The 25,007-nt window shown below is 56.7% G+C and overlaps 1 protein-coding gene across 1 annotated transcript in view; it reads left to right on the top strand.

Moving 5' to 3' along the window:
• The window catches only part of RIN3 (Ras and Rab interactor 3), a 125,222-nt gene that overhangs the window by 72,011 nt on the left and 28,204 nt on the right, over positions 1–25,007 (top strand). Inside the window, exons 4-6 of the mRNA XM_058567577.1 lie at positions 5,072–5,144; positions 14,086–14,177; positions 21,948–23,486. Coding sequence (XP_058423560.1) covers positions 5,072–5,144; positions 14,086–14,177; positions 21,948–23,486 — 1,704 coding nt within the window. The remainder of the gene's footprint in view (positions 1–5,071; positions 5,145–14,085; positions 14,178–21,947; positions 23,487–25,007) is intronic.

Raw genomic sequence — 25,007 nt, forward strand, 5'->3', positions numbered from 1 at the left:
GGTCCATTTGATATTGTCCTCCTGTTAGGCACAGTGATATTACCACTGAGAGGAGCTGGGTAAAGGGGGCACAGGACATTCCCGTCCATCTCTGCAACTCCCCGTGACTCTGTAAGGATTTCAAAATAAAATGTTTCCTAAATATATAATTAAATAACTATTTGAGCACCAGCAATGTGCTGAGTACCACGCCTGGTGCCGGGGGTACCGTGGAGAACAGAAGATGCACAGTCCCTGCCCTCGGCAGTTCATTTGCATTATTGAGTGATAAAATGGAATGTCTTTAGGAAAAAAAACTCCTAGCTTTCATTTCTTCATGGATATTTCATTTTGACGTTGAAACGGTAAATGCTAGAGGCCGGTCCGGCATGTGTGGACCTGGCGTCTCTTTCCTGTCCCGACTCGGCCTTGATGGTGAGTCATAAAGCGAAAGGTTTCCTTTTCTCTAAGCAGAGGCAGAGGCCGATTGTTATCACCGGTCGTCACCTTGGGACACACCAGGCGTGGCTGGCTGGTGCCCGTTCTCTCTCCACCCTTTGAAAAAGAAACGGTTTAGACAGGGTCTGCCGTGTTCCCACCGGAGTTTTTGCTGAAGGAACCTGGAGACTGTACACAGTGTGGGGGTGGCTGCTCGTTTTTCACAGGTGACTGGCTGACCTGGCATCTTTGCCGGGAGGAGCCGGCTGGCCTGGCTCCCTGCCTCGGGCTGCTGCCAAGGGCAGAGTGGCCACCAGATGTTTCCGAGGCTCTCTCCGAGGCTGGCTGGGCAGAGTAGAGGTGACGTGGTCCCCTCAGCAGTGGGTGGCACTGGGGGCTTGTCAGCTGTGCCCAGCAGAGCTATAAGTGGATCCTAGAGCAGTGTGAGCTGGAACTGGAAACCAATTTACAGAGAAATTTGGAAAATCAGAGAAAAATTTAGAGAATCTTTACAGTTTCTCTGCTTACAGAAGTCATGCATAGGCTCATTATAAAAATCCCAGAAAAACAGAACACAGGCAGTGAAATTCAGTCCACTCTGTGTGTGTGCATTTCTTTCTTTTGTTAATAATGGCTTTATTGTGATGTATTTATAGAATGTATTCAGTATCATACAATTCACCCATTTAAAGTGTATGATCCAATGGCTTTTGGTGTATTCACGGTTGTGCAACCCTCGCCAACATCAATTTAGGAACATTTTATCACCTCAAAAAAGAAGCCCCGTGTTGCACAATGTGAATGTACTTAAAGCCACTGAATTGTACACTTGAAAATGGTTAAAATGCTAAATTTTATGTTTTATAGTTTACCACAATAAAAAAAAAGAAACTCCATATCCTTTAGTCTCAGCCCATATCTCCTTTCCACCCTCCTAGCCCTAAGCAACCACTAGTTTACGTTCTGTCTCAGTAGATTTGGTCCACTCTTGATTCCGGCACCAGAAGGCCTGGTCCGCCCAGCCATCCTTTTCAGAGTCCTCCCCATGTGCCTGGCACAGTGCTGGCCACAGCGCAGGTGACGGAAAGCAGGACCCATTCCTGCCCTCAGTGCGTCCACAGTCTCGTAGTCTCTCTTCACAGTGTCAGCACACGGAGAGCATTTCCCGATGCAAGGATGTGGGTTCGGACGGTATATGCTGTGTGCCGCTTTCCCATGGGAGGGGTCGGAATACTGGGGCAAGGCTTTAGGGCAGAAGGTGGACGAGCGCTGAGCCCTGAAGGCAGGGAAGGGCAAAGACCAATTCTCTGTGCAGGGGGTGGGGGGAAACAGCATGAGCAAAGGCCTGGGGGTCAGAATGAGGGGCCGTACAAAATGAGGCCAAGCGAGACCACACTCCTTCACTCCAACCCCGCCTCACACCAGGATTGCCCTGGCTGTTTAGCATTATGGTTCAGCACTATTGCCATCTACGAGCACACCGTGTGCAGCTCCCGTGGGCCCATTCTTTCCGTGCTCGCAGCATTGGTTATGAGCCGGGTACTTGTTTCCTCGGGCCGCTGTGACAGAGGACCGCAAACTGGGTGGCTTCAAACAGCACGAATTTATTCTCTCACAATTCTAGAGGCTGGAAATCTGAAATCAAGGTGTTGGCAGGGTTGGCTCCTTCTGGAGACTCAGGGAGAATCTGTTCCCTTCCTCTCTCCTGGCTTCTGGTGACAGCCGGCCATCCTGGGCGTTCCTCGGCTTGTAGACACATCACTCCAGTCTCTGCCAATGTCTTCACGTGGCCTTCCCCTCTCTGTGTGTCCCATGTTGTTACAGGTTTCTTATAAATCATTGGATTTAGGGTCCACCCTAATCCAACTGGACCTCATCTCAACTTGATTACATCTGCAAAGACCCCATTTCCAAATAAGGTCACATTCGCTTGTGCCAGGGGTGAGGACTTTGACGTATCTTTAGGGGGACACAACTCAACCCACAATGGGTGGGTACTTTATTATCCCCATTACGCAGCTGAAGAAACCATTCTTCACACTCAGGCAGTTGGGCCTGGTGCCCACACATAGCCACCAGGCTGGTGTGGCACAGGGCACAGGACACCACCCATCGAACAAAGAATTGTTTAACTCACCAATTTGCTTTCACCCCTGCTCCAGAATGGTGTGAGGCTGTCTGTCGGGACTCCCTCAAGTCTGAGGTGTCCCCTTGGACCCCTGGAGGGGAGGCTCATGAGCCGTGCGGTGGGAGATCTAAGAGCCTGGCCGAGCTGTCCCCTAGGCCTCTACCCATCCGGGGTCTCCCTCCCGGGCAACATTTAGAAAATATTTATTGATCTTCCACGCAGTGTGCTGGGTGCTGAGGGAGACTCAAATCTGGGCCATGCCCTGGCCCTGGCAGGCGGGAGCTCCCCCCGGGAGTGGCCTTGGCGTGAAGGGATGCTGTTCCCTCGATCGGGACGGGGGAGGTCTGGGCAGGGGCTGGGGCAGAAGATCTCTAGTGACAGAGAAACAAACAGGAGCTTGACCGTCGCTTGTGATTTTACAGATCCACAGTTTCCACAGTAATTAAAAGGGTGATTGGCGTGTAGAGCTGCGCTGGGCCCGGGCTGCAAAAATGAAGGAGCCCTGGTCCCTGCACCCCAGGAGCTGACCAGCCAGCAGATGCTCAGGAAGTACGGGCTTTATGTAAAGTGCCAGGGGCACAGAAGAGGGAGTGACTGACTTTATGTTACAGGTTTCCTCTGTGTTCTGCAGAGGTCAGACCATCAGTGGCGAAGGAAAGCTGCTGATTGTTGAGCACGCCCGTATGCCAGGTATTTGTGTGCATCACCACTAATCCCGCTTGCGGGATTCCTGAGGAGGGTCTTGACATTCCCGCTTTACAGCTGGAGTGTTCTCTCTACCTCTTCAGGCTACAGGTCTCTTGAGCCCAGGCTCTCTGGGCCAGTTGGTGCTGCTCCTTATGGAGAGTCTGCGAAGCACCAAATTCCAGCACTAGGTGGCGCTGTGGGTCGCCCCGCCGCTGTTATGCACAGGACGGTGATTCCCAGACTGGTGGTCAGACTTCATTTATAGGCATCTTCCAAGTACCTCTTGTACTATGATCTACTTAATATTTTACCTTAAACTCCCTTTTAAAATTTTTGTATCTATCCTAGTAGGAAACCATTATCTCTTTGCCATGAATGTAAACTTCTAAAATAATCATGCTGTTCAAATAGTGTCTAGTGTGTAGAAAGAAAACAAATATAAAAATAAAGCTATTAAGGGCCGGCCCCGTGGCTTAGCGGTTAAGTGCGTGCGCTCCAATGCTGGCAGCCCGGGTTCGGATCCCGGGCGTGCACCGACGCACCGCTTCTCCGGCCATGCTGAGGCGGCGTCCCACATACAGCAACTAGAGGGATGTGCAGCTATGACATACAACTATCTACTGGGGCTTTGGGGGAAAAATAAATAAATAAAAATTAAAAAAATAAATAAAGCTATTAGAACAAAACATGGTGGTTCGTGTATCCCCTGTAACCATCTCGTGGACCACCAACGCAGTGGAATGCTGTCCTAGGCTTTGAAAACGGGGCGGGAGGCCGCTGTCGCCGAGGCGCACGAGTGTGTGGGGTTGGAAGGGCTCTTTCCCTCCGCAGGTGGAGGAACTGAGGTGCTGAGGGGGGAAGGGACATACCCAGAGTCCCACGGTTAATCCCAGGGTAGGAGCCAGGCCTGGAACCCGGGTCCTGCCTTCCCCTCCAGCACACGGACGCTGGAAGAACCTCAGGAAATGGGAACTGATCTGTGATGTTCACGTGCTCCTTGGCCCTTTTGATGCCTAAGAAGGCTCACTGTGGGGTCCCCAGTGCAGGAAGCATACCCGTTGGGCATATGGAGCCCTGGAATGAGAGTCAGGAGTCGTGGGGGTGGGAGGCTGCTGGGATGGGCAGTGGGACTTCGACCAGCTCGCTTACCTTCTCAGGGCCCCTTGTCCTGAGGCTCTGAAGCAGGGCACAGCATGGTGCCGCATTCTTCTGCGGTCAGTCCACCCCCAGCTTCGGCGCTGACTGCCGCATCCTGGCACCCTGCGCCTCCGAGGAGACTTATCCGCCCTGGGATGGGCTCTTGGGCAAGTGCTTTGATCCGTCTTCCTTGTCAGAGCTGGAAAACATCGGGGTCACCCTCACTCTTGGGTTACCCATGAAGCCAAGTCAAGTGAGGTTCTAAGGGGCCCTGGGGCTCTTGGGTGAAAGACCAGAGGCTGCAGTTCAGCGCCCCTGGACCAGTGAACTCTTCTCCTGCTGGCCGTCACAGTCCTCGGAATCGTCAGGCTGGGATGACCCTGACCGGTTAAATGTTTAATTCTGCTTTTACATTCTAGAGTCTTCTGTGTTATTTTGCCCAAAATGATGAGTGTGTCTTGGCTAAGATAACAGCAGCTGCTGTAATAATCCCCTGAAATCTAGGTGGATTAGCACCATTGAAGTTCATTTCTCACTTTCCCACGGTTCGACTGGCAGCTGATGTGTATGGGGCCCCGGCAGGCCAGCCACTGCAGCAGGAGCCAGGACCCACAGTGAAGGTGGCAGACGTAGCCCCACTCTCGGGGACCTTCCTTCCCCCTGGCAGGGACACTCATCCAAGGCTTTGTCATCTCTCCTCAGTCTTGTACCTGGAAGGCTCCGTTCTTGTGTTTGAGGACATCTTCAGACTGATCGCGTTCTACTGTGTCAGTAGGTGAGTAGACCTGGCCCCACGGGAGGGCATCTGGTGGCAACAGATGTCTGTTTAACCTTGGATGGGGGTGTGGGGGTCACAGGGAAGCCCCCAAGGGAAGGGTGCAGCCCAGAGGATGCAGAGAGAGGGGACAGTCCCTGGCTTGGCCTTGGTAACCATGAGGGGAGGGGTTGGCTCTGATGCTTTCTCGGACTGGCCAGTAAGGGCCCCTCCCCCCCGCCCACCTGCCCCCAGCTCCCTGCCCGTCACCCCAGCTTCCTGTGTTCCGGCTCCCAGGACAGCTTGGAGTCCTGCGCGGACCTGCCCCGCCCTACTGCAGGGCTGTAGAACGAACTTCCTGTGGGGCAGCAGGAAGGGCTGATACCGGCCCGTGGGAGAGAGCTGTGATTATTAAGCAGCTGCTGGGTGGAGTGGGTGTCTGGTAACCACCCGCAGAGCTGCTCTAGTTATTCAAAACTGGTTGCAGATCAATAGGAATTTAAAAAATACATGTCGGTGCCAGAAGCCAACGGCTTAAGCTACGGGGACTTGACAAGGGCCGGCTAGAGGCCGGGCAGGATGTCTTGGGGTCCAGAGCTCCAGGCCCACTTCTCCTTGCTTCAAAGAGACCATCCTTGCTGCCTCCAGAGAAAACCATGCTCAGCATCTCCCGCCTACCAGGACCCCGCTGGGCCTCGATGGGCAGAAAAGGTGACGCTGATGATAACAGTTGCTAACAGTCGACACCTACTGAGGGCTCTCTAGGGACCCAGCACTAGGGGTCTTTATACCCATTATCTTTTTAAATCTTGCAAACTATTCCACAAGGTAAGTACTCTTCTTGTTCCCATTTTACAGATGAGGAAACTGAGACTGAGAGAACTAACTTGCTCGAGGTCGCACAGCTGGTATGGCAGGTGAAGATTCAAAGTAGATAAAGCCCCCAGGTCCGTGATCTTTACTACAGCCGCCTCCCTGTGGATATCCCACAAAAATTCTGATGACCTGGCATGGCCCTCCAGGCCCACAAGGCAGAGTCTCAGAGGTCCCCGCCCTTTGTACATTATGATATGTCAAACTTGCAGGGAGACAGGCCCTTTCCTGTTCTCAGAAGCTCTTACCTTAGCAGAAGGTGCCTAGCGTGGGGTTTGGCACATGCTAGATGCTTTGAATTGATGGATGAATGAATGAATGACGATATAGTTGCAGAGCCCAGAACTTGAGCTGGTTACTTAATCTCTCTGAGGCTCAACTTCCTCTTCTGTAAAATGGGAGTGGTGATACCCGTTAGAGAGGTGCTGGAGGAGGAAGTAAGGCAAAGAGACAGCACACTGCCCGACACCCAGTAGGTCTCTGGTTCCATTTCCATGGGTTGGGCCATAGGAGGGTGTGCTGGGACAGTGACTTCATCTGTGTGCAGGAGATCTGGGGCCGTGGTCATCAAGCTCACCACTGTCACCTCCCAACCTCTCCTCCTCTGGCTGCTGTTTCGCCACGTTCCAGAAAAGCAGGTGTCTGTTTGCCCACTGTCAAATGCTCAGGGAACCCACAAGGAGGTCGCAGGGCTCAGAGCCTGGCATCTCTGTATTTGGGGGAGGGGGTGTCAGTGCCAAGGCCACCTCTGAGGAGTGAGATGCTGTGGGAGGAAGAGCCCCAGGCTGGGAGTTGGAGATCCCTCACCTAGCTGTGTGACCTTGGGCAAGTCACCGACCTCTCCTGGCCTGGCTGCCTCATCTGTCAAGGGGATGAGCCAGGATGCAACACCAAAGTGCTAGAGCTCTGTGGTCCTATAAATCTAAAACCCTGCCCGGTAGACTCCTTCAGAACCAGACACTGGAGGCAGTGGAGGATGAACCAGACATGCACGTTTCGAGGGCCTGTGTGGCCTGCAGGGTCTTGCACAGAGGAGCGTTTTGATCAGTGCTGAACATCCCGGTGATAGATGCCAGTCCTGGCTCTGAGACACGTGTCCTCGACACCACGCTGAGCTGCAGGCCCACCTTCCCCGCTCCTTCACAGAGCCTGCTCCCCGATGGGCACTTGGGGCCCCTGAGGCCTGGGCTGGGTGCCTGTTCATCGAGCACGCTCCCCACGATAGCATGGACCAGCCCTGAGTCGGTCAAGCAGCATCACAAAGACCTCATCAGAGCAGGAGGCCCGGTCCTTCTCCACCCAGCTCTCATCGGGAGCACGTGCTGTGCTCCACCCACAGCCTCCGCCCCCATACAGGAAGGCACAGGTTCTCCTTCAGGGCGCTCACCCCAAACCTAACGCAAACTCGAATGCTCCGGGCTGGATGGTAGTCTGGTGTGAGGGTTCTGGAGAGGGTTCCCAGACCTGGCTGGGCCCCACAGGAACCCAAGGAGCTGGTTAAACATACACACTCCTGGGGCCCACCCCGGAGATTCTGACTCAGCTGGCCTGGGGTGGGGCACAGGAATCTGCATTTATAACAGGCCCATCTGCAGACCAGGGTTCAGGAACTTTCTCTAGGGAAATGATAGTCATAGCTCCGCTGGGGGTCTCCAACGGGCAGAGAGGATTCACGTGCAGGTGGTGCTAAAGGACTCGCCCCCAGGGAGAGAGCAGCAGGGAAGTGGGGAGCCACACGGGGAAGGGAGAGAAGCCCAAGGATACAGTTACAGGCACCATCCCAGCCTCACCTGGACCTCACGGCAGCTCTGGAGCATAAAGGAGTCCTCAGGGTCGTCCACTTTAAGGCCATGGCCTGGGCTTTTGTACCCCCACGCCAGCCAGCCAGCCAGCCAGCCCCCATGGCACTCTCAGGCATTGGTGGCTCTCCGTAGGGCCAGTGGGGCAGGCGGGAGGCTCCAGCGTGCCAGGATGAGCCTCTGAGGGTCACAGGTGCAAACCCCGCAGAGGCTGGGCGATGGGTGTGCCGAGCTGGTGAAGGCGTCCGAGGGGTCTGGAGGGGGCGGCCACGGTGGTGCTGCAATGAGCCCCCGCTGACTGGGCCTCTGTGCTGGCTGAGTCAGGCTTTGTGCTCTAACGCCTGCAGCCGTCCTGCTGGGGGCTTTTCTCACCTGCAGACCCACTACATGAGGCTAATGACCCCTGCCCCCAGGGCGTGCTGAGGCTCAGACAGATCCTCGGAAGGGGCTTAGCAGAGCGCCTGGCAGGAAGCCAGCGCTCCAGAAACCATCGAGCGTGTTCTTATTGCTGTTGTAGGTGGGGAAACCGAGGCTGGGGGTGGGGCCTGCCCCGGGTCACACAGCTGAGTTTTGAGCTGGATCTGAACCCAAGCGTGTCTGACTCCTGAGCCCTGGCTGCTTCTGCCCAGCACACTGTACCAGGCCCGCGACCGAGAGGATGTGTGCGCTGCTCCCCGCCAGCCCTCCCCTTCCACATGCGGGAGAGTCGAGGAGGCCCTCTTGGTGGAAGAGGTGACGCTGGAGGCCAGGCAAAGAAGGACAGCAGGAAAATTCTAGGTACAGGAAACCGCATGGGCAAAGGCCTTGCAGTGGGAAAGCTGTGGGCTGCTCAGGAGACCCGGACACATGGGTGGGAGGTAAGATGCTTGGAAGGCCTTGCACACCGTGCCCAGGGGCTGTGGGGACTTCCTTCTGCAGGGGCAGTGAGCCAGGGTTGTGACTGGTGACAGGAGCACGAACATGCTTGATCGTTTCTGGAGCACTTACCCTGTGTGTGCCAGGCGCTCTGCTGAGCCCCTGACGAGGATCCTGAGGTCTGATCCTCAGCACACCCTGGGTCAGGAGTCAGCAGCCTCATGAACTGGTTGCCATCAACCAAAATGAGGAAGGAAGGGAGGGGCCCCTTGGGCCCGTAGGAGGTGGCCAGGGACCCAGCATTGTGACTAAGCTGCCACCCTCCTCCTGGCAGGGGGATGGGGTGGTGGGCTGGTCCTCTTTGCCTTTGAAGAAAGCTCCCATCACTGGGTCTGGAGCTGTGTTCCCAAACCCCTCGAGGAGCCACTGTCTTGCCTTTGGATGGTCCCGGGGCAGAGAGAAGGAGCCTGACTCTACTGCTCAGAGGCCCGAGAAGCGCCCTTGACCTGCCCTTGACTCCTCAGAGGAGGTGGCAACACACAAGCTCCCACCAGGTGCAGGTCCCAGCTGCATATTTTCTATACCCCGGCTCATTTAATTCTCAAAACAAGCCCATAAGAGGATATCGTGTCCCCGCTGTCAGACCAAGAGCTGGAAATGACACCCAGCCAGGAATGGCAGAGCTGGGGTTTTAGCCGGGTCTGTCAGTTCCAAAGTTCATGCTGGTTTTCCCTGTCTTTCTCCCTCTCTCTCACTTAAAAATTTTTTTTACTAAAATGAGGTCATGCTTTTCCCTCTACAGTGGTTGACTTTCAAAACCACAGACATCACCCAGGATCTGTGAGGAGATGGAGCTAAGGGTGCAGAAGGGGGCGCTGAGGGGACTCAGATGTCACTCTCATAGGCCTGGGCCTTCCACCCTGAAAGTGCTCCCCAGGTCACCCCAAGACTTTACAGGACCTGGGGAGGGGGATGCCAAGCAGAGGAAGAGAGAACTAGCCTGTGCCAATGAATTAATGAGATGATCTACATGGGGTATGGTGTTTTTCAATCCATGGATTACACCCCATTAGGGAGTGTGGTATAATATAAAAATATATTTGGTCTTTGTCCAAGTTCCTGACACAGAGCTCTAAAACCTGGAATTTCCTGAGCGACGGGGGAGTCTTTTGTTAGTCATAATGAGCCCCTTTCAATCACACCTGAGTTTACGCTAACACTGACACAGGTGGGGCCCCCAGATAGCCTCAGGATGAGGCAGAGGCCTGGACCTTTCAGCCCCACCCACTGACCTCCCCGTTGGTGAACACAGGAGGTGCTGGGAGAGTAGCACAGCTGGAGACGCATGGAGGCTCCGCCCCCCTTCCCCATACCCTGCCCTATGCGTCTCCTCCATCTGGCTGTTCCTGAGTTGTGTCCTTTATCATAAACCAGTAAATGTAAGTAAAGTGTTTCCCTGAGTTTACTGTGAGCCTCTCTAGCAAACTATGGAACCTGAGGAGGGAGGGAGGCATCATGGCAACCCCTGATTTATAGCCACTCGGTCAGTACAGGTGTCCTGGGACTTGCCATGGGCATCTGAAGAGGGGGCGGTCTGGTGGGGCTGAGTCCTGAGCCTGCACGTCTGCGCTAACTGCAGACAGTGTCAGGATTGAATTGATTCATGGGACACCCCATCGGTGTCCAGAGAATTGGAGAATGGGTTGTCGGCATTAGAAGGCACACCAGGGGGGGTCGTAAAATCAGTTTAGATCATGATTGGCTCTTTTTTAAATGAAAAATTAAACTAGACTAGAAAATGTCAGAATGTGTCTCATGTAGTTAGAATAAGTCTTGTTCTGCTAAACTCTTGTTTTAGTTATGTAGGAGTGTGTTTGTGTGTGTGTGTGTGTGTGTGTGTGTACTGCATCATGATGCCAGATGTGTTTCTTACTGGCAGTCACAGTCAAAAAAGTGAAAAAAACGGGCTGGAACAGAGGCCTCCCGGAGGGGTGTTTGCACCCTGGGAGGTGCACAGACTGACCTACCAGAGTATGGGGGAAAATGTTAGAACACTTGTTCTAAAAATCCCATTTTAAACATTTCTATTTTTATGAATACTTTCTAATGGACTTAACAGTTTATAAGGAAATATATGTATATATATGTATCTGGAGAGGTGCTTAATTTTTATTTTTATTGATAGCTCTTGCTTTGGGGGCCGCGATTCCCACCCCAGGCTGTATCCATCAGGATCCCCTTGAGAGCTGTTTAAAAATGTGGAATCCTGGGGCCGGCCCAGTAGCATAGTGGTTAAGTTCGGCATGCTCCGCTTCAGCAGCCCAGGGCTCACGGGTTCAGATCCCAGGCATGGACTTACACCACTCATCAAGCCATGCTGTGGAGGCAACCCATATACAAAATAGAGGAAGATGAGCACAGATTTTAGCTCAGGGTGAATCTACCTCAAGCAAAAAGAGGAGGATTGGCAATGGATGTTAGCTCAGGGCCAATCTTCCTCACCAAAAAAAAAAAATATATATATATATATATGGATTCCTGGCCCACCCCCAGACTCCAGACTCGAACCAGGAACCCCTGGGCATGGATCTGGGAATCTGCATTTTTAGCAGCTCCGCCAGAGGATTCTGATCCAGATTTAATTAATTAATACAAAGGTACCCATAGGGTCGCTGTGATATAATAACAATAATAATAATAATAATATCATGTGATAAGGCCACAGCCCAGTACCTGGCACCTAATAGTTGCTGAACAAACAGCCCCATCCTGTGTGTGCTTTTCTTTGGATCAGAAGAGGCAGCCCCTGGGTGAAGTGCTGAACTGGGTGATGCGTGGGGACAGAGACGGATGACATCCTGAACGACGCTGGGTCATGGAGAAGAAGGAGGGCCCTGGTGCGGCCTTGAAGGACGCGTGGACTCTCAGCAGACATAGGTGGAGGGGACGAGGGGGCGCTCCCTCAATGCAAAGCTCAGAGGTGGGAATGAGCGAGGCACATTCGCTGTAGGAAAACGAGGTGACGTTTTGGGAGGCAGCGAGGAGGCCCCTGAGTGCCAGGGAGGGGTCCGTGCTGGGCAGAGGGGTCCGTGCTGGGCAAGCTGGAGGGACAGAGCAGGGGCCAGGCTGGGGAAGGCCCTGGATGCCAGGGTTCAGGCTGGGGCACGATCCACGGCCACCGCTGCAGCCTCCTGAGCAGCAGACTGAGGGGTGTCAGAGATTGTCTCCGTGGTCAGGGGGTGGGCCCCAGAGGAGCTGAGCGACTCTGCCGGCCATTTCGATATACACGGTGACCCTGGAACCGTTGGAAACCCCGCTGGCAGGCCAGACAGCCAACCAGGTAAACTCAGCCAATGCCAGGATGAATTTGCCATCCTTCAGGATTAGAGACTGTGGGAGTGGTGGCAGGGCAGGGCCTGAGGTGGGAGGAGAGAGCTGAGGGCCCGTCCAGTCTGGGTCCAGGCCAGGCCTGGAGGGGCTGACAGGCAGCCTTCGGAAGGCCTCGGGTTCACAGGAGAGTCACACAAGTTGACAATGAAAGAAGTGCAAAGATCAGGGGGCCAACCCCACCCCACTGACAGTGGAGAAGCCGAGGGCCACACCCCAGGACCTCACAAAAGGGCCCAGAATCTTCTACCACCACCCCCCTCCTGCTCTTCCGTAAATTTAGCATCCCCCACCCCCATCCCGTGAAAGCACTTCCCATGACGGGTGGGGGGTGCCCCAAGAAGCCACATGAGCCTGCATTGGTGAGCGAAGGAGGTCTGGGGGCTCACACCCAGCCCCATCCCAGGCGGTCTCTGCCCTGCCCTCCCCCAGTCCAGTTCCCGAAGTTTGTTCGGTCCTGTCGGCAAATACTCTTTGAGCCCCTGTGGCGTGTGCTGAGCGCCGCGGGGCCTGGAGACCTGAAAGCTACCCGCCCTTCCAGAGCTCCCAGGGTGCGGGACAGACAGTAAGGCCATGGAGACCCCAGGGGAGAGATGGCTCTGGCCGAGGGCCATCACAGAAGATGGGATTTCAGTGACTGGAATCGGGGTTTGGGGAGAAGGTGGCCACAGGAGCAAGGGTGGGTGAGGTTGTCGTTAACCATCGTGGTAGCTGCCGGGGACTGAGAACTGCTGTCAGGCGTCCTCTGGGTCCTCTCATGGATCCCATAAGGCAGCCGTCATCCCTTTTCACAGAGGAGGAACCGTGCTCAGAATAGCAGCTGGGGTAAGGAGGAAGGAGCGGGAGATATGGCTGGAAGGGGAGTCAGGGTCAGGCTGTGTGGGCCTCGAATGCCGAGACGAGACATTGATCCGGGACCACCCGTCCTGGGGCCGCAGCAATGCCACACTCCCCTTCCTGGCCCTGTGAAACAGCCCTGGGCTGGAAGTCAGGAGCCCTGGGGCTCAGCACACGCTGCCCTCAACCCACCATTTGGACATATTCCTTTCCCTCTCTGGGCCTCAGTCTCCCTATCTGTACAATAAAGGGGGAGGGTATCTGAGTCCCTTCTGGGAAATCTCTGGAGAGGCCCCTGAACAGTGCCCCGTTCACACCAAACGCAGCAGACAGAGCTGGCTGACTCTGTGTTGTCCGGGAGGTGCTCACTGGGGAGGTCTGACTGTGTGCTCACTGAGGAAGTCTGACTGTGCGCTCCCTGGGGGCTGTCTGTGCGCTCACTGGGGGCTGTCTGACTGTGTGCTTACTGAGGAAGCCTGACTGTGCACTCACTGGGGAGGTCTGACTATGTGCTCACTGGGGGCTGCCTGATTGTGCACTCACTGGGGAGGTCTGACTGTGTGCTCACTGAGGAAGCCTGACTGTGCGCTCACTAGAGGCTGTCTGTGTGCTCACTAGGGGCTGCCTGACTGTGCGCTCACTGGGGGCTGTCTGTGCGCTCACTGGGGCCTGTCTGACTGTGCGCTCACTGGGGGCTGTCTGACTGTGTGCTCACTGGGGGCTGCTTGACTGTGTGCTCACTGGGGAGGTCTGACTGCGCACTCACTGGGGAGGTCTGACTGTGCGCTCACTGGGGGACATCTGACTGTGCCCTCACTGCACATCTCAGTGTGGAGCAGCAAGGGTCACAGGGCAGGAAGGGGTGGGTCACTCACTTTACCCAGAATAGCACCTTTAGAGGAAGCCGCCTGGGCTTCCCACAGCCAGGAAAACCAGGGAGCAGCAGTGACCCCCCTACTCCCGAGGAGGATCCCCCGCGTCTCTAGGTCCCAGTGCTGGCATGGGAGCTGATCTCCCTGGATGCTCCCTCAGCCTCAGGGCTCGGCCCCTTGGCCCCTGGGAAGTTTCCAGTCTGTGTGGAGACCCCAGCAGCCAGCAGGGTTGCTGGGGTTCTTCCTTCATGGACTGTGGGTTTGGGGGCTGTGAGGGCCGGGGAATGGACACACGAATCTCTCCCCAGACGTGACCTCTGACCCCTCGTGTCTCCACAGAGATTTACTGCCCTTCACACTGAGGCTGCCCCGGGCCATCCTTGAGGCCAGCAGCTTCACAGACCTCGAGACCATCTCCAACCTGGGCCTGGGTAAGTCGCCTCTGAGGGTCAGGGCAGGGGGCGGGCTTTAGGAAACGGGGCCCCAGGATGGCCCCGCTGACCACCTGTGCAGAGGGACGCCCCCTCAGGCTGAGACCAAGCTGGATCCCGAGTCCCAGCTCCCACAAGACCACCCGCACCCCCCGCCCCAACTGCTGAGCCCCTGTAGCAGGGAGAGTCTCCCAGTTTCCAAAGTGGCACCTTTGAAGTGCCCAGGAGGTCTGACGCACAACCTTGTTGGGTCTGAGGGACCTGGGGCCGGTCAGGGCCAGCCCAGGCTGCCCTGTTGTCACGGCCTGGCTCTGGGAGGGGCTGAAGCAAACGTCCAGGCCCTTCTCAGCAGTGGCCAGAGAGTTGGGCACCAGCAGCTGTCACAGCCCTGGCCCCTCGCCGCACCGTTGTCAGAAGGAGAAGCAGCATGAACGTGATCATGAACTGGAGTGTGCCCCCCGCACCCCTTGGCCTGCCCCCTGCCCGACCAACTGACCCTCAGCACACCCCACCCTGCCCCTTACCCCTCTGACCTTTTGAGGGATGAAGAGGGGAGAGGAAAAGAAAGGAGAGGGAGAGGAAAAGACAGGAGCGTTTCTGACCCCAGCCCTTCACGTAGTGGTGAGAAGAGCTCACTCTCTCGGGCTCTTCCGCGGGTCAGGCCCTGCTGAGTGCTCTGCAAGGGTGAAACCAGCCACACTGCCCTCTGACCGGGGCCTCACCGCTGGCCCTTGGGAAGCCCAAGCTCACCAAGTTGGGAGCCACTGGGAAGCCAGGCCAGCCGCCTGTCAGCGTGTTGGAAGCAGAGAATGTCTTACAGGGGGGAGGAGGGAACATGTTTCTGGCAGCTGCCAGGAGCCTCTGCGAGCTCCAGGTGCAGGGCAGAGGCCCAGAGCCTCGTGACCTGGGGCCGCCGGGTCACGTTTGTGAACAAAGCAGTTGATAGTGAGTCTTTATCAAGACTAAACCCCACACGGGACCCTGCACTATATGCGGCCGAGCACAACACTGGGCAGAGAGTAGTGCCCTATTGTCCAGTGCTGGTCGATGGAAGAAGCGATGACCGAGAGGGCAGGACCAGGTCGTAGAGGGAGCCAGGGCAGACCTGGGATCAGAGAAGACACCCCCTGGTTCCCAGGCGAGGCCACTGTCCCCCACGCAGAGGGGCCACTGGACAGCAGTGCGAGAGATGCCACAAGGCGGCTCGTGGCCACAGGCCAGGAAGTAGGAGGAGCTGGGCCCCGGGTGTCGACACTCAAGGAGCGCTGACTGCGTCCTAAACTGCTTTACCTGCCCTGACGCATCAGATCTGCAGACAGCCCTACAAAGTAGGTTCTAGTATTGTAATCCCATGTTACAGCAGAGGAAACTGAGGCACGAGAGGCTAGGTAACATGTCCGGTGTCACACGGTCCATGGCAGAGCTGGGATCTGAACCCAGGCAGTTCAGCTCCCGCACCCACCCCTTATCTCGTTATCCGGACTCTCCCAGGTCTCATTCCCCCAGTTTATAAAAGTCAGGGTGTTTCAGTTGATATTGGGGATAAATGCTGAACTTAACCCCCAGGTATTTTAATCATTGGGCTCTTACCCTCCCAGAAGCTTGGATGTGGGACGGGTGACTTTTTTTTTTTTTTGGTGGAAGATTCACCCTAGGCTAACATCTGTTGCCCATCTTCCTCCTTTTTCTTCCTTTTTCCCCCAAAAATCCCCAGCACGTAGTTGTGTATAGTTGTGAATTCTTCTGGTTCTTCTGTGTGAGCTGCTGCCACAGCATGGCCACTGACAGACAAGTGGTGTGGCTCCGTGCCTAGGAACCGAACCCAGGCCGCTGAAGCGGAGCACCACAGACTTTAACCGCTAGGCCATCAGGGCTGGCTCAGGTGTGACAGTTTGGTAACTCACACAGTCCAGTGACATCCCCCCCAGGTCTAGAGTGGCGTGGATGACACTTTCATTGCAGCACACTCGGTTGGCACTGTCCTGTGTAATCCTGTGTCCCCATTTTAAAGATAGAAAATCAAGTCTTAGCACAGCTGAGAAACTTGTCCAAGGTGCCCCGGCAGGAAAGAGCAAAGCCGGGATGCACGCTGAGGGCTTTCTGACTCCAGGCACAGCCTCTCCACTGCCCCGCCGCTGCACCGCATCATCTTCGGGGTTGTTTTGCAATAAGCAGTCAGTGGCCAGTTTGAGGCCAAGGCAGAAGGGCAAGTGAGGTGCGTGGGCTCCAGCTGGGGAGGCTTACTCGGAGAGGAGGGGTCTGTTTGCTGCACCCCTTGGGCCCACGGTGGGGTTCAGACAGACGTCCCTGAAGGTTCTTCTCACCCGGAGGAGCAGAGGAGCGTGGCTGCCCCTGAGCCCTAGGGAACATGCTATGTTTGAGACAAGCTGCTCCTCTTGGGAGAGCCACATTTCTTTCTGGAATAGGCAAGCCCTTCTATCCTGGGAGAGCGTGACCTCAGACACGTTGAGGCAATGGAGAAAGGAGGTTGCCTTCTGAAAAGCCAGCGGCAGCTCAGATTCGTCTAGCAGTCTTGAGAAGGGGATTTAAATAAAACCTGAGCACATTGCAGCTCAGGAACCAGAGGGTTCTGATCAGACCTGGTGTCCCCAAGGGCTGGAGGATGTAAAGCGGGGCTCACCAGGGCAGTTTTTCCCTGGAGCCAAAGAAAGGTTACCTTTTCAGTCCGTCCTCAGAATGGATGGAGACCTGGATCTGAAAGGGCACATCCTGTGGAAGCCAGAGACCTTGGGCCTCTCGACCTTCACAGTAGCGATAATAAATATGCAAAGAGCAGCGTTTGCCAAGGCCCCGGATGCACCAGGCGTTGTCCCCAGTGCATCACGCGTTTTTCTGGGCAAGGCACTCTTGTGGCCGAGAACTGACACCCACTCAGACTAGCATAGGTGGAAGGGGGCTTAGTGAGGGGACAGTGGGCAAGCTCCGAGAAATGGAGCAGAAGGTCAGCGGGCTTTGCGGGCAGCAGCAGCTGTTCTGACGCACACCGGCTCCTCGCCGCCGACTCTTGGTTCCTGCTCCTGCTCCTGCTTGCAGGTCAGGCTCTGACTCAGCCCCACCCCCGCCCGATGATCTTGCAGTTGGAATAAGCTTACGAGGCACATGTGTTTCCTACCACTAGTGCCAGCACTTTTATTTTTCTGGCGTTCTACTCACTTTTGACAAAATGAGTGGAATGTAATAAATATCTTAATCATTGCCACAAGCCCTGCTGTTCACACGGGGACGATGTCATTGAAACGGAGCTGTCGACTTGCAGGCTCAGCATCATGTGACAGCCCAGAATGTTTGCTCGGGAGCTGACGTGAGAAAGTCTGAGTCTGGCCCCGGACAAGCCAACGTACGAAAGGGCAGGCCCTATAGGTGTAATCCTGGGGCCACAAAGCTAACGTAGGGAGCAGTTCGGCACTAAACGACGTGCAGTTGATCCTGTGTGCAAAGGAATCGAGAGACAAACAAGGCAAATGGCTATGAGGCAAACACGCAGTGGCAGATGAGGAGGAGGTTTGCAGAAGTTCTCAGACATGTTTGCAGCATATTTATACTTAATATTTAAAAAATATGTTTAGAAAGGTCATATGTTCTATAGCTCTTCTGAGTTTGCATGTAATTTGCTTTTTCCTTTACATTAGATAATGAGAATTTTTTCCTAGTTATTAAAAATTCATTGAGGGGCTTGTCCGGCGGTGTAGCGGTTGGGTGCGCTCTCTCCACTTCGGAGGCCCAGGTTCGCAGGTTCATATCCTGGGCGCACACCGACGCACTGCTTGTCAAGCCATGCTGTGGCGGCGTCCCATATCAAGTAGAGGAAGATGGGCACAGATGTTAGCCCAGGGCCAATCTTCCTCAGCAAAAAGAGGAGGATTGGCATAGGATGTTAGCTCAGGGCTAATCTTCCTCAAAAAGAAAAATTCATTGAAAACTCGAGTTCAAATGACTATGCAACAGCCCATCTTTGGGATGCCACAAAAATATTTGTTCACTGAACTCATTGGACTTTTGAGCTGTTTCCGTGGCATCTGGAATACTTTACTGCGTTTACCTGTCATACCTGCTCCCAGGTGTGAAACCTTCGTCACCTTTGCCCCCAGAGCCTACAGCCCAGCACCTGGCCCAGCCCAATCTCTGAGGATTGTCAGAGTGGACACCTGGCAAGAGGCATCCCCAGCCGAAGCACAGGAGGCCACAGGGCCAGCAAAATGTCTATCTCAGTCCGAGGGCAGCTCGGGCCCTTAGGGGAACTCAGGCCACTGAGCCAAGGTTTGGCTTTGTGCCATTGGGCACGGGCACCCGCAGCTGTGCTAACTGCTAGGATTGCATGACAGCGTTCCGCTTCTCCTCTGGCTCGGCATTCTGTAGGCTGCAGAGAAAGTCACCTACTTCCCTCTTTTTGAGCATAAAGTCCTGCACTGCCACCGTGGTTCCCTAACAGGCCCCTGGCCGCCAGGATGTAGCCCTTCGTGTCCCAGCTTCCCCCACCCCTCAGAGTGGCTTGGCTTTGAGGCCTCTGCCCTGCCGGGGTACAACCTCCAGGCCTGTCTTGTGGGCAGGGGAGCAGTTCCTAGTCACCCAGGCCCCAGGGCCACTTCCCTGAACCCCAGTGTCTGCTCCTCTCCTGCCAGAATCCAAATCTGATTGATGGAAAACGTGTTCTTCTTTTCTGTGCGTGATGGGCCCACCCTGGTCCTGAGGCAGGCTTCCGGCCGGTGGTTCATCTGCTTATGGAGTTCCTCGGCCCTCCTTTTTGCCTCCCTCCTCTCCTTTTCTCGTCTCCTCATTCTCTTGCCTTTAGACATCCTCCCATGGTTTAGGTTGTCCTATGTTGCCATCAAGCTGGCCTTGCCTGTGCCCCACTCCTCAGAACCCTGCCTCTGCACTCTGGCTCGGCTGACCCACTTGTGTGAGCTAAAGGGCTGAGCTCCTGCTCGCTACCAAGCACTGTCTTAGGTGCTGGAAATACTCAGATGGATGAAGCATGTTGCTGCCTCTGGAAGCTCAGAGTCTGGGGGGGTGAGGAGAGGCCAGACAGAACCAGGGAATTACAGTCCCAGTGATGGTCATTTTGGTCAGCGTGTGCCCCAGGGCCGGAGGAGCCAGAAGCATGTAGGTGAGGCTTGAATGGGTCAGGAAAGCTCCACCAAACAGGTCACCTTTGACCTGAGTCTTGAAGGGTGAATAAGAGTGTGCCAGGTGGAGAGGTGGGGGTGGGAAGCAGTCCAGGCAGAGGGAACAGTGTTAACCAAGACCTGTAGGTGGGGCAGCCCGTGGCGTGTTCAGGAAGAAGTGAGCAGCAGAGAGAGTGGGGTGAAGACTCAGAGGGTGCCACTGGAAAGATGTGCAGGGCCAGATCCCACAGTCAGAAGTGATTCTGAACAAATAGCAGCCAAGGGCCTGTGATATGCCCGGCATAGAGCCACAAGGAGGATAATGGATTTGATGGGGGATGGGATGGGGACAGGCTATGGCCATGACCTAGGGGAGCAATAGTGGGAGTGTCCAGGCATGGGTGGGCAGTTCTGTATATCGTCTACCCCATGACCTCCACCTTCACCCAAAGAAGGGGTCTTATGGGAACTGGGAGGTGAGCACGGGGACCTCAACTCATGTATAGGGCTGCTGCCCGGTTCACCTTTGAGTCAGACTGGCTGTCTGCTGCCCCTTGCTGGGAAAACCTCCAAGGAGACAGCTTTACTGGGCCTGTGTAGACGGGGCACAGTGCTTTACATGTTCACTCCCCAGGGCCACAACGTCCGTGTGCTGGATGCAAAGCACCCAGGAGAGTGGACCAGTCACAGAGGGCTCAGTAGCTGCCCAAGAAAGCAAGGCACAGGGCCCAGGCGGTGGTGAAGAACAGCTCGCCGGGTCGTGGGGAGCCTGGAGACTCTCCCTCCCGCTCAGGGCCCTGTGTGTCTTCAGGCAGTGGCTGCAATGTGCACAGAGCTGTACAAATTGGAAAGAGTCACATGCAAGTTTGTCATCGTTGTTATTATGGAGATAGCTGCCTGCAACAGTAACAGCTCCACCTCAGAGGGGCTGCGCACAGCTCACTTGCAGTCAGTTTCTCAGCAGCCCCATTGTCCTGGGATTACACTCTGCTCACCTTGACTGGGTTTGCAACCCCCTGGCCTGCAAGGTGGCAAACGCCCATGTCCCGAGAGTGCCCATCCCTCAGGGCAGGCACATCTTGTGATGGCCCTTTCTTTCAGTGTCAAGAGTCTGCTGTGTTCTTACCACATCCCCAGTTCTGGGGCGCACACCGCCCTGCCACCCACTTCTGGGGCGCACACCGCCCTGCCACCCACTTAGCTAGGAGAGCAACCAAGATGGGAAGTGTCGCAAGTTCCTACAAAGGAAGGCCTGTAACACAGTGGCGGAGCATGCAGGCTGGAGAGCTAGTCTGACCTGGTGCAGATCCCAGCTCCTCCACTGCCAACCTGTGACCCTGGGTGAGTTCTTTAATCCCCCTGGCTCTCTTCTTTAATCTGTAATACGGGGGCAATATTAGGACATGCACCAAAGACCTGGAGTCAGGGGTCAGTGAGATGATCGCGTGAAGCCAGTAGTCCATGCAGCCAGAATTCAGTGCGTGTTTGTTCCCGTCCTTGTCTGTGGTGTCACCTTTGGTAGTTTTCTTATGGATGAATCCCCCCCAGAAGTGAGGAGCTCTGGGTGAGAGGCTGGAGGCCTGGCCCCATCATAACAAGGGGTTCTGCCCTATGATCCCTAAAATTAACAGGTTGAACAAGCCGTGGGTTCCACGGTCCCCTCCTGGAGGAGCTGCTGGAGTGAGCTCAGAGTGGCCCGCGAGCCAGCTGAAATCGTTCTCAAAACGTGGTGCCCGTTTTGGAGGGTCCTGAGCTTCCGTCAGCTTCGCCACAGGGCGCGGTACCCAGGGGTCAAGAACTCCTGAGCCAGTGGACCCCCAGTGTCCTTTCAGCCTGGATGTTCCGTGCCCCTTACCCAGAACAAGCCTGGCGCAACCTACAGTGCCCAGATAGGGACGGGCCTGCTGGGGTGGCCGCAGCCCTGGGCTGAGTCGGTAGGAAGGACTGAGCTGGAACTTAGCTCGGCGGTGCAGGAGTCCCTGCTCTCTGAGCCGCCCCCCGTCACACACACGCTGGGGGCCTCGGCCAGCCTCCTCTTTCAGCATCAAGACTGACCAGAGGCAGAATCATTTTGCGGTGGATAGGGTTTCCCCGCTCAGACGGTCAGGTCTGAGCTCACTGGCCACGGACCATGGTTCGGTCTTCCTGTGTACAGCCACTGTGGTGGCCACAACAGGCCCAAAGCCCCTTTCCTGTCGGGACCCCCATTCTAGAGGTGACCAGACGGAGGCCCAGAGAGGTCAAGTGAGCGGCCCCAGAGCGCCCCGCCGGTGGGCTGCGGGAACTCCGGGCCTTCTGTCCCTGCATCCCCATGCGCGCCTGCACTTCGTGTCACTGGTGCCCTCCGTGGTGGGCTCTCACAGGCCAGGGCCAGAACTGAAGCTGAGCCTGCCGCCACCGTCGTCCCAGCCCCACCCCAGCCCCGCCGGGGAGGACGGCGCGGGGCTTCCCCTCTCGGGGCAGGAAGTGGTGGGAGAGGTGAAAACAGTCCGAGAGGAGAAAACAACCCTGCTGGGCGCAGTGAAGCAAAGGCTGTGACCGGCCCTCCCGCGGCCCTGCCCCCAGCCCGCCCACCGACACCCCCTGGCCCGGCGGGTTGGAGGCCCAGCCTCAGGGCTCACTGCCCTTCCCTCTCCTGTTTCCACAGGCTTCTGGGGCTCCTCGCTGAACCCCCGGCGAGGAGGTGGGAGCCCAGGGAAGGCCTCAAGAGACCCAGCCCCCGGAGCGCCCCCCGCCTCCAGCCTCAGGTCCGCCTCCCATCCGGAAAACTGTGCGTGTGAAATCGAGCTGTCCATAGGAAGCGAGCGCCTGTGGTTTGTGAATCCCATCTTCATCGAAGACTGCAGCCGCGCCCTGCCCGCCGACCAGCCGCCCCCTGGGAGCTGCCCCTCCAGCCCGTTGTCTCCCACCTCTGACGCTACCTCGCCCACCGCCAGGAGGGCCCCTCGCCGCCCAGCGCCCCCGCCCCCGACGCCCCCTCTCCATCCCCCCGGCCCGGCCAGGCCTCCTCCACCCCCTGCTCCCGCTCAGGCCTGTCCTTTGCCCAGTGCTCCCCCACCTCCAGAGGCTCTTCCTCCCAGCCCACCAGCGTCCGCCCCTCACCTCGCACCCCATGCCCCAGGCCCCCCGGACCATCCAAGCCAGCCACCCATGACAGCCTGCGAGAGGCTCCCACGCCCGCTCGCAGGCCTAGGCTCCCTCAGGGAGGAGATGAAACCCGGCCCAGGCCCCAGCTCCTTGCGGCAGGCCCCCACCCCTCCACTGCCCGTGAGGAAGGTCCTCCCAGCTGCCCCTCCCAGACACCGCGTCTCCGAGAAGGCCCCCCTGGAGGACCAGAGTGCAGGGATGGCGGCAGAGGGGGACCAGCCGGGTCCTTCTAGGACATCCCAGCTCAGCCTGCCTCCCCAGGGGACCTCAGACAGTCCTGGGGACAGGCCTCAGAGGACCACAGAGCAAGGCCAGGAGGCCGTGGCCGAAGCCCGCGATCCGGGCAGTGTGCCAGAGCTGCCAAGGAAGAGCCGACAAGCCCCAGTCCCGCCCCCCAGGAAGAAACGGGTCTCCCGGCAACTGGCCTTGGTCTCCTCAAGTCCATCGGGGAGTGCCGAGCTCCCCAGAGAGGAGGCGGCCCCTGAGAAACCCACGCCTGGTCCACCCAGAGCAGGCCAGGGTGCTGCCTCCCAGGCCGGGACTCAGAGGCCACAGGCCCGGGCCGCGGCCCGACCCCAGAGCACTCCAGAGTTCAAGGGCTCCCTGGCCTCCCTCTCGGAGAGCGTGGCAGTGTCCGCCTCGGCCGCGGACCAGGACTCCTACTCGACCAGCAGCACGGAGGAGGAGCTGGAGCAGTTCAGCAGCCCCGGCATGAAGAAGAAGCCCTCGGTGATCCTGGGCAAGGCGCGGCACCGCCTGAGCTTCGCGAGCTTCAGCAGCGTCTTCCACGCCTTCCTCTCCAACAACCGCAAGCTCTACAAGAAGGTGGTGGAGCTGGCTCAGGACAAGGCCTCCTACTTCGGCAACCTGGTGCAGGACTACAAAGTGTACAGCCTGGAGATGATGGCGCGCCAGACCTCCAGCACCGAGATGCTGCAGGAGATCCGCACCATGATGACCCAGCTCAAGAGCTACCTGCTGCAGAGCACCGAGCTCAAGGCCCTGGTGGACCCCGCCCTGCATGCCGAGGAGGAGCTGGGTCAGTCTCGGGCAGGGGCCGGGAGCGGGCGAGAGGAGGGCTAATCCCAGGTGATCCACCCTTTCCGTGAGCTAACCATCGGGCTGTCCTGCCTCGTACTTCCGAGTGCTGCCCGTGTGCCCAGTTAGACAGTGGAAGAAGCTCGACCCCATAAGAGGCTGGGCAGGACCCCACTCTCAGGATGCTCCTGGTTTGATCAGGGAGACAAGTCACAAGGAGCAATTAGAGGCCAAAAGAGGTACTGGCACATGTGGCTGCCGAGGGCTGGTGGCTCTGAGATGAAGGGAACCTGGAGGGCATGGGCTGCAGCCCTCGCGTTTTGCAGGTAGGAAACAGGCCCTGGAAGGGGAAGGGACTTGGCCAAGGTCACACAGGAACTGGGGTACTGGGAAGCTGACCACACAGTCCCTGCCTCCCAGTCACTGTGCCTCCAGCTGCAGGGACTGAGGGCAGGGGGGTGGTGACGCGGGCCTGGGAGGATGGACGGGAGTGGGGTGAGGGGACAAGGGCAGCCAGCCATGTATTCTCCTGCTGAAGGGGCTGGAGAAGCAGAGGGGAAGAAGCAAGTGGCAGGATGAGCACCCAGGACAGCCAGGACCTGCCCCAAACCCAGACGTGGGCTGATGCCAGGTCTGCGTGGCCGGGAGGGGTCATCCGGGCCTCTGCTGAGATGCCGCCACGGGAGCCCGAGCCCCTGCCCACCCCCAGGGACTGGGCGGCTCAGCATGTCCCTACAGGGGCGGGACTCGGGACTTCCCCTTACTGGGCCAGTAGCCAGAGCCTCCTCCTGGGGGTGGGGTAGAGCTAAAAAGACTGGCCAAGGATATTTCCCTACTGTCACCCTAAGCATTGCTTTGGTGTCAAGTAGACATGGGTTCAAATCCTTGTTCAGCCCCCGACTAGCTGTGTGACCCACACCGTCAGAGCCTAAGCTGGTCCATCTGTAGAGTGGGGCTAATGGCGGGTATGTTGCAGGATTGCTGTGACAGCAGAGCTGACTCCCTCTCCACTACATGATCAGGATGGCTCTTGGATAAGAGGAATGAGGAATAAGCCATGTGCATAGCTGTGGAGTGACTTCTGCAGGCCAAGGGAATAACAGGTGCAAAGGCACTGAGGCAGGAGCAGGCCTGGCAGGTTGGCGGAGCAGCAAGGAGGCCAGGGTGGCTGGGGCAGCATGAGCATGGGGGAGCGAGCAAGGCGATGAGTGAGAAGCTGTAGGACCAGGTCACAGAGGCGCCTTGTAGGCCACGGGGAAGACTGGCTTCTATTGTGCATGAGACGGGAGCCATTGGAGGGTTCTGAGCAGAGGAATCTCATGATCAGACATGCCATAACAGGATTACGCTGGCTGCTGTGTTGAGAATGGACTGTAAGAGGCCAGAGCAAGGGGCAACTAACATAACTCAGGCGAGAGATGATAGTAGCCCGGGTCAAGGTGGCAGCCGTGGAACGGGTGAGAAGTCAGGTTCTGAATATACTGTATTCTTGACACTAGAGTCAAGTGGATTTAGGAATTAA

Source organism: Diceros bicornis, chromosome 24, assembly GCF_020826845.1.
Source record: "Diceros bicornis minor isolate mBicDic1 chromosome 24, mDicBic1.mat.cur, whole genome shotgun sequence".
Lineage (NCBI taxonomy): Eukaryota > Metazoa > Chordata > Mammalia > Perissodactyla > Rhinocerotidae > Diceros > Diceros bicornis.